We start from the raw sequence: 17,781 nt of genomic DNA on the forward strand, positions 1-17,781 counted from the left end.
CCCCCTAAGAGGCCTGTAGGTAGGCACAGGGTTCAGTGCCTTCTCTGATGCACCCTCCGTCATGAACCTCTGGTTGTGTCCTCTGCAGCTAGTTAAATTCTGTCTCCTTTTGGCCAAACTGTGTATATCCGCTTGCAGTTTTCTCCCCTTGATAGTTAATAGTATACACTCTGCACTCCCAGCCCTACAGGTTTCAAAAGCTTCTAAGACATGTGTTCTCTCTTTCTCTCAAAAACAAGCCAATAAACTGGCATTCACAAAACATATACCTCTGTTATAGATTTGGAAAAGTACATCCAATAATTCAACTGATCTCTTTTATCCAGACCACACTGCTTTCTTCCTTAGGGCAATGCAGAGAAAAAGAAAGCATTGCCTGTGTGATTGAGGAATGAGAACGGGTAAGAGTAAGTAGTGTAGAGAGCGTAATCAACTACAGCCTCTTAATATCTCAAAATCATCCCGTAAGATTAACAGGGAAATGGTGGGGGGCAGCTTAGAAGAATGCATGTGGTCTTGAGTTTTCCATATACAAGTGAGTTTTATCTTTCTCTTTTTTTAAAAAAATTGTAGGGCCGATGGTGTAATGAGGACAATGGCTCCTGAAAAGCTACTAAAGAGTATGCCAATACTGCAGGGACAAATTGATGCGCTGCTTGAATTTGATGTATGTATCTCACTAGAAAATGTTTCTTACACAGTCAATACTGTCTTTTGTTTGAAGGTGGGCTACAGGTAAAGCTGGGAATATGCTCAGGAAGCAGATTTAGATCTCCCCCGTTTCAATGAACTAGAAGAACACTTCGTTTAGGCTCTTCGCACAGTAGAGGTGACCTTGGTTGCCCAGTTTGGGCACTTTACCAGGTGTTTACTTAAGTCATGGAAAAATACAAATGGTGTGTTCTCAGAACCCCACTTCAGAACAGGATGATGGTCTTCTGTTGTGTTTGACAGGATGAAGAAGCTACAAGATGTACCTTTAGGCAGCTAAATAACTTAGCCTGCTCTTAGAGGCCATTTTATATAGATAGCTTAGATGATACGATCCACCAAAGAGAATTATCTTGCTTTGTCATCATCTTTCTTCCTAGCGATACCAATGTGATATGTGTCTTAAAACCATACCTGTATCTTGAGTGTGATAAATACACTGACCTACATATGTGATAAGATCATGAAGAAAAGCACACACTGCGTGCGCGCGCGCGCGCACACACACACACACACACACACACACACACACACACACACAAACTGGTGAAATCTGAATAAGTGGGGAAACGGGAAATCTGAATAAGTACAAGTGAAACTGGGGAAATCTGAATAAGATTGGTGGATTGTAGCAATATCAATATCCTAGTTGTGATATTGTACAGTAGTTTTGCAAGATGTTGCCATTGAGAGAAACTGAATAAATTGTACATAGAATTGCTGTATTTTTTTTACAACTGCATGTGGATTTATGATTATTTCAAAATTAAAAGCTTCAGTAAACATGTCTGATTCACAAAAATAAAATATTTCTGACACGTGAGAAGATTCTTGACTCACATTAGCTTTCCTCTCTTTTGGTGGTTGCCTGAAACAAAGATTTCCCTCCAATATTAGTAACTTAAAATTTCTGCTAACATTACACAGTTTAGTCTGTAACTGAGTCCTGGTCACAACATTCATCTCTTGTGAAATTTCAGTAAAATCAGCAAAACATCTTGTTTTTTTGATGGATTTTACAGTAAAGATTTCACTAAGTATTTATGGAATTGCTTCTCTTAACTTTTTTTTCCTCTTTATTCATTTATTTTTCTTTGCTTTTCTTGCCCTTAAAAACAGTGCTGTCTTGGGGGGGGTGGTCATACAGGAAAAAAGAACAGACCCTTGAGGAGTTGGGAACAAGGGTTGGGGATGAGGAGAAATTATTCTTCTTTGCATTTGTGATTAGAGTATTTGGTGGATGGGTGAATGTTATAAGTCTCAAGAATTATTTTGGAGGTCGGTGACTAAGGTGTCTACTCCCCATGTGTGCGCTTCCTTGCTAAGTCACTTCAGGTCCCTTTGAACCCTTCCACAGAGACCTTTACATAGGGGAAGTGGAAGAATATAATATAGCATAGTAAAAGTAACAAAAGACTAGATGTTTAGAAGTGTATTTGATTGACCTGTGGATCATTGGTCAAATAGGATGTATAGATGTCATATAATTGATAGGACTAACTCCACTGACTGAAACTGAAGCAAAAAATATATATACAGTCCATCTTTTAATATTGGTAGAGTTACTAAAAGAGTTATACAAATTTATAGAATGTGAATTAATTTCTTAGTAATCATTTGAGACATTTCCATGTGCTCTGAGAAAAATTGTCATTTAATGACATGCAATTAACATTACATTTTTATCTTTTTTTAGGTGCATCCAAATGAGCTAACAAATGGTGTCATAAATGCTGCATTTATGCTTCTTTTCAAAGATCTTATTAAACTTTTTGCTTGCTACAATGATGGCGTTATTAACTTACTTGGTATGTAGAACTGCTAATGGTATGGTATCTTTGAATAAAGACTGTATCAGAATGCAAAGATTCGGATACCATAGACTTACTATGTAATAATCTAAATATATGATTCATCGAGGTCACATTTCTCTGTTCTTAGTCAAGAGTAAGTGCAGGAAACAGCACTGTAGATGTTTTAAGCAGGAAGGGATTTTATACAGGGATTTTGGTGCTTACAAAGTATTGGAATTACTGAAGGTTCTAGGCTTTGCCTCTTGGACTAAGTCCCAATATGTTCTACTCTACTGTGCTAACAGCTACCTCTGGTACCACCTGTAGAGATGTGTAGGGAATAGGAAGCCACTTGTCACCTCATCAAGTATAAGGGGTGCTCTAGCTCCTAGGGTCCCTGACCCATATAACCCAACAGTGGTGAGCAAGGTACCATATCTTGGCCAGTGGTTCAGAGCATATACTAGAGGGTTTAACTTCTTAAGGTATCTTCTTCGATACCTTTAAAATAGTGTCTTCTGTAGACCATTCCATCATTATGTAAGGTCAGCTGTTTCTGGACTGAAGGGATTCATGCTACGACTGACAAATTCTGTGGGATGCATCTGTTGTCTCACTTCTTGTGCAGTAAAATAGAAGTAGGATTGTGTGAGATACCGTGATGGGGAATAATTCCACAGATGGTGGCACTGGCAAAGCACTATGGGCAGAGGTGATAAATCCATATCCAGGATGAATTATCTATTATGCTCTTTTCCTTGGTAAAAGGAATTAATCCTTAACCTGGTACTTGGAGGATGACTCTGTACTCCCTGGATTATGATGCCGTGGTAGAAGTTCAGCATTGATCTCTGCTTTTGACAGACTAAGGGCTTAGCAACAGTGGCAGATACATCAGACTATGTGGTTGGACCTATTCACAACCTCCATTCTGATGTAATCACTTTGTTCATCAGTGTATGGAGTCCTCTTATCCCCCCGATCATTGAGAACCTTTTTGTGGCATATGGCCTTTGGTCTACATTTGCATGGAATGAAAATAGTCTCATGCTCTTTATCCTTTCTGAGAGGTCCACCCACTCCTTTTCTCCAGACCTCGTCACCCATCTTCCAGTTTTATTTTTTCTAAGTTCCTGGTCATCCAGGCCAGTAGTTTGCTCATATTTTGGGGGTAGTTCCATTTGTCTCACCATCTTTCCTTTGACCTAAAGTAGAATTCAGATTGATATACTGTTTGAAGTTTGGCCTACAGTGAAAGATTTCTTTCCACTCTCAAGGTCATCCCTTTGTGGGGATTTAATGATTCAGCAAACCACTTTTCATTAGTGCCAGCATGAGAAACCATCTCTAAACCAACCTTGAATTCTTTTTCTCCTCAGTCTGCTGGTTATGGGGAGCTCCCCAGAGGGATTGGAGGGAGAAATGCAGTGCAGAAGAGTCAGTGTGCTGGGAATATGAGCCATCTGTCTGTACAGCCTGCACGGGTATTCAGAGTTGACTTGAGGCTGACCTCTTCCATACCACTCTCATTTGATGATAGAGTGTTCTTGCGCTTGCCCAGCTTATGGGTCTGTAAATTAGATAACAATTGAGGTCTTATGATCACTTGATATTCTATGGTTAGAATCTCAGCCTCTATAAGCAAGCCAAGAACAGTTTTTCCAAAGGAGATTAGTTACTGTCTGAAGAAGACATGGCGCTGCTCCAAAGCACCAGAGGCTTCCACTGTATTTTCCTATTGGAGTGTGCCAGATGCATTCTGCAGCATTTGGATCTGCCGCAGACACTTTGAGTACTTTTAGGTTTGTGGGAACAAAGGTCCATGTGGCTCTAGTTTGGAGCAGTTGCAGAACCTTCCCCTGATCTGGATCCTACTTATATCTGACACCATCCCTGATACTCATTTTAGAGCTGAGCACACACATATTGTATATGTTACCTCCAAAACTAAAAAAGCTCAGCAAAACTTTTGCCTACATTTTAGTTATAGGGGATGCGTGAAGCAATTTGTCTTTGACATGGAGGGGACCTCTGGACCCTAAGAAACTTTGTTGATGTGGCAGGTCTCTGAACTTTCTTAAATTCTGTCTCCCACCCCATGACATACATGTGACTTATCAAGGCATCCAGCATTACTGAAATTCTTGCCCACCGGGTACAGTCAGCCTGATATCGTTAGCGTGATAACCCATGGGATCATGACAGCTAGAGAGGTTGATATCCTTGAAATAAGACAGCAAGTGTATGATATCATCCCTGCCAGATGGAAGCAAACTACTTCTGATGGGCTCTGTTTATTGAGATAAGAGATAAAAGAGTTTGCTGGTTTGATAGCTGCCCATCAGGTGTCAAGAGTGATGCTGATTTTATGCTGGTAAGGAGGATACATCTGGGAGTCTGCAAGTCAGGGTCATCACCTGATCAGATTCACAGTAACCTATTGTAAATCTCTATCCACAACCCGTTTCACAGACCAGATATGCAGGTTAACTGAGGAAATGATGGAATTGCTACCCCTGTGTCTTTCAAGAGGTCGGGAAACCAGTGTGGGGACTCTGCTAGTTTCATAGTGTTTCTATTAGAAATATATATTCAGGAAACTGGGGAAATAACCACAGATAGTGTAATATATCCACTGGATGCACTTTTCTTTTATCACCTAATCCCCAAAAAAACTTCAACTCAAATTGGTAGAATGAATAGTGACATTTTGGGTCCATAGGGAGTAGCATCAGCTTAGCGTCAGTGTTCCTGAAAAGTCTGGGTATGTCCCCTTCCCCTGGGTATAGTCACCCTGGTAAGGGTCCCTTTTGCAGAAGAGTAAGAAAAAGTGCTCTTGGCTGTGTTTCGAGGACATTTCCAAGAATATTTGGAAAGCTTATTAAAATTCAGCTTGCTAAACCTCAACCCAGACTTTCTAATTCAGTAGGTCTGGGGTAGGGCCTGAGAATTTGCATTCCTGGTAAGGTCCTGAATGGTGCTCTTGCTCCTGGTCATGGACTTCAGTTTGGGAATCACTATTTTAGAGCTACTTCCAGATACTCAGGCTAGCTTTTGAATCACTGTTTTGTGGCATGTTCACCCAAATTGACAAATTATCAATTATATCCAAAATCTAATTAAATACACTTTTCTTCCTGGTCAGAACCTTTAGAATCTATACCAACTGTCTACATTTTTATCAGTGAGGGTTTCCAGATTCACAGGGAAAAATTCAAGATGCCCACTTACTTAAATTTGTATTCAGATCAACATAAATAATTTTTTTATGAGAGAGAATGTGCATTTGCATGCATGTGGGAGAGGGGCAGATGGAGAGGGGGGGAGAGAGAGAGAGAGAGAGCGAGCGAGCCCACCCCAAACAGGCTCCATCCCCAGGGCAGAGCCCCGTGTGGGGCTCGACCCTACAACTGTGAGATCATGACCCCAGCCAAAATCAAGAGTCAGACACCAAACCAACTGAGCCACCCAGGAGCCCCATGAATAATTATTTTAGTATTAGTAAGTCCCATGCAATATTTGAGACATACTTATACTAAAAAGTTATCTATTTACAAAATAAGTTTAAGTCAGTGTCTTGTATTTTATCTGGCAACCCTAATGCCAACAGAAATTTGTAAGAATTTGCACTTCTTTTAGCCTGTATATTTTTTTCCTCCTGGGTCAGACTTTGTACTTGTCTCCCTAGGGCATGCTGGCTTCTAAATCTCATTCTAGGTATTTAGGCAGTTGGCAAAGGGAAAGGGGTATGAAGTAGATGGATTGGACATGAGAAAATTTTTCATTCCCTCATGAAAGGTGGCTTGATTACAGGATCTCCAATCAGGGCAGGAACAGCCTCTTCAGACAGAGAAGGAAAAGCTTCTTCTAGCAAGAGTAGCTCACTTTGGTTTGAATCTACCCAAGCACTCTCCTTTCCAATTTTCCTTCTCAATAAACATCCTAACTTTCACAAAGGAGACCGTGGTGAGGCTGGGAATTTAACTTAACGACATATGTTGTAATTCAGCAACCTACAAGATTAGACTCTGACTTTGAGTGATGACAGGCCTGTGTCTGCCAGAGATAAGATTATTTGAGGGCACTTTTGGAGTATCACTGTCTGACTGGTGCCTTGAGCCAGTAATTTAAAATCTTGTGTTGTCGTTGTTCTTTGGAGTCAGGAGCAACCATTCACTCTATATTCTGTTTGCCTTATTCCCATCATGGTGGTCTGTCTCAGCAGTGGCTTGGTCTGGTAAGCTTCATTTTAGCTGCTCATTTGAGAAAAACAGAGGTGATGATTTCAGTAATTATTTTACTCCTGCATGGCACAGACTGTGAGAATCAATTTTTTGATAGTTGTGGGCGGTCATCACTGCCTTCGGATCCAGCTGGTTACACATCTAATCCCGGATTCCTATCTTTGACATTTTTGAGGGCCTGATTTCTACAACCACTTCAAATACCAAATACAATGTACTTACTCAAGAAACAGAAACCACTCGACATACTCTAAATTTAGAAAAGGATCTAATGTAGGGAGGTGGGTGCTTAAGTAATTATCAGAAGCCTTTAAGGACCTGGTCTAGGCTCAGCCTCCTGAATGACTTCCAGAACAATAAATTCTCACACACCAGGGAAGCTACTATTTCTGAAGTACACGGAAAATAAGAAGCTGCTGCCACCACCTGAGCTGCCTTGCAGCCTAAGGAAGCTAGAGAACGGACACCTGAGGCTACCTTCCAGGAAGTAGGGAGTCACATCAAGTAGGAGTAACCACTACTCAAAACCTGGGAAGCTGGAGGGTGGGCAGTGGAGTGCTGCCGAAAGATAATGTATCTCACACTTCTAGGAACTTTCTTGTGACAGAAATAGCTAAAAATGTGCAGGAAAATAGTTTCTGCCTCCGTTTTACCTTCCAGATCTCTCACAGGTCTGTCTAATTTACAGAACTCATTTTGCATCTAGCTTCCTGGCTTCTCATGAGTCTAGAAAGAGAGAGAATAGAGGTTGGGTAAGGCAATCAGACACACTGGTCTTAGAGATGTTGCCTTATTGGGGAAAGATACCTGCCCTTAATATGTAATGCAACGCTGTGTTACCTTTATTTCAGGTGAGAGTGTTTCTCAGTAAACCAAATAATAGATCTTCCTTCCCTTTTTTTTGGGCTTATTTTACTCTTCTTACCACTCATAAATTTGAGTTTTTGTTGAAGTTCATTTCTAGCCAGTTTTTTGTGTGTATATTTTTCACTGAAAACCCTATGGTTTCCTATGGAGATACGAATCTCCAATCTGTTGTTTAAGCCCTTACCTTTCTTCCAAGCTTCAGTTTTGCAGGCCTTATTTGTAGATATTGAAATTTAGATACTGTGTTTTTAAAATTCAGCAATCTCTAAAAAATGAACTCTTGAATTTGCCCTTCCTAATCTCCTTATTTCTGTTGATATATAAGTCCTTTAAAACTAAAACCTATCTTTGAGTTGCTCGTCTTGATGCCTTAGCCAGTCAGAAGTGAAGTTCTGCTGATTTATACTTGTGCCCTCTCACTAGTGTGTGTCCTTGTTTGTTTCCTACTTCTGCTTCAAGAACATTGGACTTACTGCCTTTACAATTTTCTTAGCAATTAAACATGCGAAGCCAGGGGCGCCTGGGTGGCTCAGTTGGTTAAGTGTCTGACTCTTGATTTCGGCTCAGGTCGTGATCTCACGGTTCATGAGATTGAGCCCTGCGTTGGGCTCCGTGCTGATAGTGCGGAGCCTGCTTGGGATTCTCTCCCTCTCGCTTTGCCCCTCCTCTGTACCCCACCCCCAAAAGTAAACAAACTTTAAAACCATGTGAAGCCATGTGCTTCTCCTTGATTGTCTTCAACATCTACTCAAATGCAGCTATTTTACTTTATTTTGACTTCAGAAAGAAGACTGTAGTAAGAATGCATTTTCTCTTTATATTAAAATAATAACCATGCAATATATATATTTTTATTTCATCTAATTTGAAAAAGATAGTCTGTTGGCTAACATTAGAAAAGGTGAGTTGTATCTTCATATTAAAGACCTGACTTCAAAAGACGTAGAGGTGTGCATTCTTGCCTCATCATATTCTGGTGTTGAGTGGCCTTCATTCAACGTTGCTGTCAAATTGCTCATGTGAAAGTAACATTCTAGAAGATATGTACACTTGCTATCCTGAGTGTTTTGAGACAGGTATGGTTTTTTTGTTTGTTTACTAAGTAGTGCTGGGAGTTAGGTTTATAAATGCACTATGGGTTACTTTTAATTAAAGACTTCACGAACAGTTCTCTGCATCTAATGTTGGAATCAATAGTGGTGCTGCAAATCTTTGCAAACATTTTATCACTATGATGAAACTCTGATGTGCGAGCAAGAAGATGCTTTCCTTCTGATGAATGCTCATTAATAATAGTCCACATGCACAGCCTCAGTGTACTTCACAGGATGAGATTCCTTTTCATCTGGTTCTTTTCATTAGGACAGTTGTTCTATGAAAATTAATACTAATATGACAAGGGAATTTATCAACACATTATAAAGATTACGTTACAAAGGCCAGATTTGAAATTTAATACTGAAAATCAACATATGTTATCTTTAGTATGAAATAAAGACAGAGGCTCCTTTCTGGATGACCCATCCCTTCTGTTAAGGGTATTAATTCCTCGGGGTGCCTGAGTGTCTCAGTCGGTTAAGCGTCTGACTTCAGCTCAGGTCATGATCTTGCGGTTCATGGGTTTGAGCTCCACATCAAGCTCTGTGCTGACAGCTCAGAGCCTGGAGCCTGCTTCAGATTCTGTCTGTCTGTCTGTCTGTCTCCATCTCTCTCTCTCACACACAAAAATAAGCATTTAAAAAATTTTTTAAAAGAATATTAATTTCTCAGGGCGCCTGGGTGGCTCAGTCAGTTAAGCGTCCAACATAGGCTTAGGTCATGATCTCACAGTTCATGGGTTCGGGCCCCGCGTCAGGCTCTGTGCTGACAGCTCAGAGCCTGGAGCCTGCTTCAGATTTTGCGTCTCCCTCTCTCTCTCTGCCCCTTCCCCGCTCATGTTCTGTCTCTCTCTGTCTCAAAAATAAATAAATATTAAAAAAATTAAGAGTATTAATTTCTCTTGGCCATACCCTAGTCTGAGGGGACAAGGGAATCTCACAGCTTCACTTCTCAGTACATGTTGCTTTACTGTGTCATTACCACTGTTACAGAAACAATTATGAAATTATAACCTAAAGCCATAATAATTTCATATCTTTTGTTACCATATCCTAAATTACCATGAAAGGTAAGAAGAATTTAAAAAGTATCCAGAGGAGACAAATTGCTCAAAATTCTGATGCATTAGTTCTAAAAATAAATTGAGATTATTCAGTTGATTCTTCTTTTTGTGTTATTGCTGAAGATCTGATGCAAAGAAATAAAGTTAGATTAGTAAAGAAAAGTAATTTAGACATTTGGAAAAAATTATTTATGTGAAGATTATTTAAAAAGAAAGAAAGAAAATTATGTTTTACCAGAATAAATCATTTTTTTCAAAAGTTTAAGTTAAAAAATACTTGTTCCCTTATAGCGCCATGATTCCATCTGTAGCATTAGACAACAGAAATGGGTGGATAAAGATTATATTTGGCCAGTCTTTAAAATTGAAGCACAGCTGACACACAATGTTATATTCATTCAGATGTACAACATTTTGATTTGACGATTCTATATGTCATCACTCAGTGCTCACCGTAAGGGCAGTACCTATCTGTCAGGATATAGCATTATTACAGTATTATAGAAGGGAAGGGAAGCAGTGTTATTACAGTGTTATTGACTGCATTCCCTATGCTGTACTTTTCATCTCTGTGACTGACTTATTTTATAATTGGAAGTTTAGACCTCTTAATTCTCTTCATCTATTCCAACCACGAGTTTGTTCTCTGAATTTAAGAGTCTGTTTATTTTTTGTTTTGCTTTTTAAATTCTACATATAAGTGAAATCATATGGTATTTGTCTTTCTCTGTTTGACTTGCTTCACTTAGTGTAATACCTTTGGGTTAGATTTGGCCATTTTTTAAAAGCCTCACTTCTGTCTCAAATCTCAAGTGGAAAACAGTATGTGTTTGTTTTCTTGATCTTTTTCTTCCCTTGAATGCTACAGCGGAGGTCTGTGTTAAATGTAAAATTACCCAGACTGTCAACAGAAGGTAATGAGTAGCTACTCTCAATAATTAGTTCTTTGTGTAATTATATATTATTAAACCTTTCTTGAGAAAATTAAAAATACTTTTAAGGTAGTAAAATTACATGCTGAATGAAATTAAGAACTTTAAAATATGAGAGAATATAAAAATAGCATGAGTTTAACAATGTGAAAATACAACATAATGAAGAATAGTGAATTATCTTCAGTTATGATCTAGAGTTGTCTGGAAGCTAGGGCAGGGTCTACTGTGTCTCCATCTGCAATGTCAGTAATTATTGATGGAATGAACTGATGAATGACTGGCTGCAAAAAAAATACTGATAAAGTAATGGTTTCCTTCCAAAGATGTATGGAGAAAATACACTCACATACTGTAAGTATAATGGAGCTATAGTACCTTACTGATTGTGAATTCCAGTCTTGGGAATGCAAGAGAGAGCAGCAAACGGATCCTCCTCTGTTTTTCTGTCTAGGAAGTTGAAGGTTAAGAAAAAGGATACAATTATGTATTAGAAAGTCATGATGAGTTTGGTAAACCAAATGGTTTTCACAAAACTCCACTACTTTGTAACTAAGAGACACTAATGTTTGAAAAAAATCACTTATGGACAACAAAAGTATCAATTTATAAGGAGTGTAGACAATTTAAAGAATTCTTTAATTTGGATAGGTTTATTGCTTTATGATGAGCTAGCAAGAAAATAAGAATGCTGTAGAACACAATCATAACCTTTGAGATCATCAGCAAGTATTTGATAAAGCAGGGTACTGGGACATACGGATCATGAGTTTCACTTGTGACATTTCATATGTTCTTCTACTTTAATTGTGCTTTTACTGTTTAAATGCCTTCGTTTGAGACACCTAGAATATAACACTGCTCTTAAACTTTGCAGGTCTCCTTGGTTAGGTGCTTTAGTACCTCATGTGGGTTTTAAGGCCTGGTGTTTTGATCCAAACATTCATTTAGGTGTTTCGAAAATTGTGGGTTTATTTATTTATTTTTATTTTATTTTTTAATATTTATTTATTTATTTATTTATTTATTTATTTATTTATTTATTTATTTTTGAGAGACAGCACAAGCAGAGAAGGGGCAGAGAGAGATACAGAATGTGAAGCAGGCTCCAGGCTCTGAGCTGTCAGCACAGAGCCCAATGCGGGGCTCGAACCTACTAACTATGAGATCATGACCTGAGATAAAGTCAGACACTTAACCAACTGAGCCACCCAGGCACCCCATGTTTACTTATTTATTTTGAGAGAGAGAGTAGAGAGCACAAGCAGGAGAGGGGCAGAGAGAAGGAGAGACGGAATCCCAGGCAGGCTCTGCGCCGATAGCCTGATGCTCACAAACCATGAGATCGTGACCTGAGCTGAGATCAAGAGTCCAATGCTTAACCAACTGCGCCACCCAAGCACCCCTAGGTTTTAATTAATAGTATTAACATAAACTTAGAAGAAAATTGAATACAATAGCCTTTTCAAAATGCTTGTCTATCTCTTCCAGAAAAGTTTTTTGAAATGAAGAAAGGACAATGTAAAGATGCCCTAGAAATTTACAAACGATTTCTAACTAGAATGACGCGAGTATCTGAATTTCTCAAGGTTGCAGAGGTAAGTAATATTAAGCTTTGTTGGAAAAACATTCCAACAAAGAATATTAATTTTGTTAATATTAATTTATGTATCTGGAGTCAATAGTAGGGTTTATAATATGTCAAGACATTCTGTCCCAGAGCCCCAGTGTGTTAGGATTGGAAGTGAACTCAGAGGTCATATCCTCCAGCTTCTCATCCACAACTGTATTCTGCACTCCTGCATCCCAGTTAATGATCATTCTGTGTTCAAATACAGGTGTCCTGGACACTGAGCAGATTCTCAGCTCTGCAAGGTGGTTCATCTCCCCTTCTAATTAATGGCGATCTTTGATTGTAAGGAAGGGCTTCCTTTTTACTGATCCCTGTGGGAAAAAGCCCTTAGGAAAGTCTGTGTATTGTTGTTAGTGTGTAGAAGTCATAAATATGACCTTCTTACTTTGTCAATGACTTAAACACAATGAAAAAATTAAACAGAAAATTTCATTACTTTTATGAAGTTTATACATTGTTTCTTAAGGATATCTCTTTGTTCTTAATCATAATAACTGGGTAACCATACAGTTGGTGTTCCTGAGGTTACCTGTTAGTTAGTGTTTTATGAAATCTAGTTATTGATGAATACTGATATTGGAAGATATGACATTGTTACTATAGTCCTTTGGCAGGATGACCAGTTGGTTCTTCTTTTACATGTCAGTGAACGAATTGTTAGCACTAACTGGAGTGCTGTGTAAGGGGGGGTTCTGAAGCATATGATGCCATGGATATTGGACATTCATGCCATGTTTTTGCTGTTTTTGCCATTTTCAGAATATAACACCAGAACAAGCGTTTTATACACACAATTCCAATGCACTCTAGTCCGTGCATTATCTATCTTTCAAATTTCATCTATTCACAAGGAATAATAATTGTCACATTCATATTAGGAGACTAAAATAATGTTATAAAGTGCTACCTCTTGACCTTTGATCCAAATAGTTTGTAATCAGAATAAAAGTCTTTTTTTGTATATAATATGGGAAGCAGTAAAGAAGAGTGTATAGGAATTACATATGCATTAAAGCATATTCATGTGTACTTCTCATGGGTTTATTGATGTTGGTTGTCTTTAAGGAGGGATAGAATTGCTTGAAACTTTCACTTTTGCTGCCACACAAGTTTTATTTTTTGTATTTGATAAGATTTTCCTGTGGTTTAGCCTTAGTTATCAAAATAATCTAGTAAAATTTTCCCTTTTTTTCTGTGAAAAGATCAGTAATGCCTAAGCATCAGAGCAGAACATCCTTTCATTGTTTCATTAATTCTTGGTGCACATGCTAGTCAGTTTTCCTGTCTCTTACTGTATACGTTAAGGTAAGGAGCTGGGCATGTGACAGCCTGGGGTATATGTTTCTCTAATCGCTAAGGCTGGGTTCAAGGTCTTCATGAGAAAGGGGGTATTTATTGATTCATTCTGGATTTTTTTAATGTTAATGTTTGTTTATTTTGAGAGAGAGAGTGTGTGTGAGTGAGCAGGGGAGGGGCAGAGAGATAGAATCCCAAGCTGAGTGTGAAGATAGAATCCACACTGAGTATGAAGCCTGGCGCAAGGCTCAGTCTCATGGCCATGACATCATGACTTGAGCCAAAATCGCACATTTTACTGACTGAGCCAACCAGGCGCCCCATTCTGTTTTTAGATGTAAAACTTTATTTTATGTCTCTTGATAACCTCATGTCAGCCTGGGCCCATGTCAGGCTGTCGAAAAGAAAATATATAGAAATTCAATGTCATTCTGAGAGTTTTTCTTCAAATAACTGAATACAATATTATACTTTTATTTGAACGTTATGACCAGGACTTTGTTATAGAATGATACTAATTTACAAAATTATTTTTCATAGAATAAATGCTAACCCACAATGGGCTAACAGTAACCATTTGTGTTTTCTTTATTTAAGTTACATTGTTCATAATTTAGACATTAATTGTTTGAATACCAGTGTTGAGTGGTTTGGTTATGATTGGTAAATACAGAAATTTCTTAACACATGTACAAAGCTTCCCTCTCTACCAGACGGCTCTTGTGTGGTGTGCATATGTGTGGACTCATACCAAGTAGTTACCTTGTAGTTAGTGCCATTTTCCTGAAGAATGTACAGAAGACTTGAAGAATGTCATTTTTAAAATACAACTGTGTATATTGGCTATTTGGCAAATGTTAATGAATTGTCTGCCATACTAAAAGAAATACAGACTTGTCAAACAACTAGTATGGAAATATTCAAATATCCCAGAAGAATTGCTTAAAGTGTAGAAAACTTCCCATGTTTTGAATTCTTACAATGAAGTCTCCTAAAGCAGAGAACTGAAACTTTGTAAAATGGTTGTTTTATAGGTAATAGGCGTTTTTGCTAAACACACTTCCTTTTTTATAGAAGTAAGTTATTCTTAGTTTGCTATTCTAAGATAAATACCAAGTCGTAGGAGTTATATCTCCCAGAATATTTGCAGACAGAAAGTGATGAGATTTCTGTAATACAGCCACCCCTCAGCTCAAGCCTTCAATTACATTATGGTTCAGAAGTTCAGGTGAGTGAAAATAGCAGTGTCAAGGAAGAATTCCTAAATTATGTCTTTCTGTTCAAGAAAGTTGTGTTAACTATTTAAGAGAAACACATCACCTTTTGCCAAGAAGATCCCAATATTAAAGATCCATAATACTTTAATTTCAAACATGCTGACTTCATTCATATTAATATTTTAATGGATCACCTAAAGAGGTATTAAAATATAGAAATAAAAGGAATGAAGTTACCTTAGTTTATAATTTCCATAATTTGTAATATTTAAGTGAGTTTAGGGAAGCAGGAGTAGCTTCCCTAAAGTCAGAGTTCAGTCATTAGCAGGTAAAGTCTACACATCTGGGAGGAATCTGCAGCCTAAGTTGCTCTAGAGGGATGAGGGTCAGTGCTCTACCTCATTGGTTCTTCACACTGGGCAATTAATGCTCCCCTCACCTCCCCGGCAACCAATGTCTTGAGAAATTTTTAGTTGTCGCAACTGGAGGTGGGGGAAGTCTACAGGCATCCGGTAGGTAGAGACCGAGGATGTTGCCAGTATCCTACAGTGCACAAGACAAACCCCACCAAAGAATTATCATCCCAAGATGTGAATAGTGCCAAGGCTGAGAAACCCTGCTGTATATAGAGAGAAAGCAAAAGAAATAACTTAGTTAAGCATTTGTCACACAGGTAGATTTTCTGACCTCCAGTTTGTCTTATTGTCTTTGTAGGAGCCGAACATTTACGCTTCATGTATTGGCTTCTGCATTTCCATCAACATCAAAGCAGTTCATTTCTCAAAGAAAGAGACTTAATTTAACCCACTTTGTTCCTTTGAGCCTAAATTTCATTATTTACATAAAATGAGAGAATTTAAGTTATGATTTGTATTTTTCTCCAAATTTTTATTTTGAATTGTTTTAAAATCTACAAAAGAGTTGATAGAGCATATAGTGAACACCTATATACTCTCTTCGTTGATTCACTTCATTAATATATTCCCATATTTTTGCTTTTTCTTGTTCTTTCTTTCTCTTTTTCTGCTCTTCCTCCCTCCCTTACCTCTCTCCCCAAGCTACCAACACTAAAAATGCACATATGCTTTTACCTAGTAATTCCATTTCTATAAATGCATCCTACAGATGTATCCACGCAGGTGCAAAATGGTGTGTGCAACATTATGTGTAAGGCAAGAGATTGGAAGCAACTTCAGTGTTTGTTAATACATGACTCGTATAAATAAATAATAGGAAAAGACGCTGTTGTAAAAATAAGGAAACTCTATGTGTTAATGTGGATATAGGTCTAAGATACATCGTTAAATGAAAAAATATAAGCCCAGTGTATGTAATACACTATTATTGTATAGTAACATGGGAAGTGAATATGTATTTATATATTTCCTGTTTCCTTGGATATACATAAGGAAACTCTGGAAGGATACATAAGCAACAAACAAAATGGTTCTCTGTGGGAAGAGGGGTGGATACTATACTCTGAACAAGTTATTAAAATGAACATTCCCTCTCCAGAGGACTTACTGAGTATAATTAATTTAAATTTAGTATAAGAATTTTGTTTTAGGCTTTTAGTTGCCATTAGCCATGGAGGAAACCTTTACATTTTATATTTCAATTTCTTAAGTCTTTTTTGGGGTTCCAGTAAGATTCTGTGCATTTGTTATATCTAACTACATTAACAAAATCATTGCTCTGTTATATTGAGTAGAAAACTACACAAAGCATATTTTCAAAGTGAGATTGACAATTCTTTTATACCAGGATTGAGCCGTACTTAACTAATCCTGTGGGTAATCTGTTAAATGCAAAGAAATTAATTTTAAAAATTCCCATTAGTAACTTATTTTTTTTTAATCTGCAGCAAGTTGGCATTGATAAAGGTGACATTCCTGACCTCACACAGGTAAGTGATTCTCTGAATAAAAAGTATAGTATACTTTACTATACCCCTATAGTGGTACTTTACTAAACCACTATAGTGGTTTGCCATAAATTACCTAGGGCATAGTCTTGTAAGCATTTAATGCATTTTGAATTTAAGTCAGCCAACTTTCCTGGAAATTATTTTGGCTTGCTTATTTTTTCTAGCTATTGAATATATTTCTGGAGATAATGTGAAGATTTTCCTGCCCATTTAACAGTTTCTTCTTTAAAGGCAACTGAATTTACTTATTGAGACTGTGTTTTCATTCTTCAACTTGATTCAGAATGAAACCTTGAATAATGTTTGAAAAATGCTTTATGAACAGTGACTATTGGTAGGCATGTAGTCAGAACATTAGGAATGTTTTTTCTGCTATTCTCCTAGTTTTTAACATTTCCCAGGTATGCACTGATTCTTGACTCCCCTGTGAAGTGGAAGAAATTTTGTAAAAGAACCTTTAAAAAAAAAAAGTGCTAGTGGTAGATAAGTGATTTTTCCAGGGACCATCTAGTAAGCAAAAGCAATAGTGCTGCTATCTTATCAATCTTTTTATGTGTCAAGAGGGCACACTGTAGGGTTCCTAATATGTAGAATCAAGACCATTCACATGTGCAGAATTACTTTGTGACTTTTCTCACAATTGGCAGGAACTGTTTTTATTTAATCAACTCTTTACTCTGTTATGGTAAATTCTATCCCAAACATGTCCTTTAACTAGAGACAGTGAGATGATAAGAGAGAATATAGAGCTTCTTGCATACCAGCAATGAATGTATGAGTTTCCTGTCTTTGTAAATAAAAACTAATTGTAATAGAAGGAAATGTTCATAATGAAAAATACCCAGTTTTTAATAATGTCAAAATGTATATAACAGACTATAATCCCTTGCAATGTTTTTAGATTTAAAATAATATTAACCTTAAATTTTTATTAAAAATTAGAGAACCCCAAAGTAATAGTCTCTGTATTTATGTTATTAAAATACCAACTAAATACCAA

General features: G+C 37.5%; 1 protein-coding gene across 11 annotated transcripts in view; it reads left to right on the forward strand.

Moving 5' to 3' along the window:
* The window catches only part of SNAP91 (synaptosome associated protein 91), a 147,167-nt gene that overhangs the window by 52,791 nt on the left and 76,595 nt on the right, over positions 1–17,781 (forward strand). For all 11 annotated transcript variants that reach the window (XM_053222506.1, XM_053222507.1, XM_027057327.2 and 8 more), the window contains exons 6-9: positions 574–667; positions 2,408–2,519; positions 12,200–12,306; positions 16,719–16,760. In XM_053222506.1, the coding sequence (XP_053078481.1) occupies positions 574–667; positions 2,408–2,519; positions 12,200–12,306; positions 16,719–16,760 (355 nt within the window). The remainder of the gene's footprint in view (positions 1–573; positions 668–2,407; positions 2,520–12,199; positions 12,307–16,718; positions 16,761–17,781) is intronic.

Source organism: Acinonyx jubatus, chromosome B2 (assembly GCF_027475565.1).
Source record: "Acinonyx jubatus isolate Ajub_Pintada_27869175 chromosome B2, VMU_Ajub_asm_v1.0, whole genome shotgun sequence".
NCBI classification, from domain to species: domain Eukaryota; kingdom Metazoa; phylum Chordata; class Mammalia; order Carnivora; family Felidae; genus Acinonyx; species Acinonyx jubatus.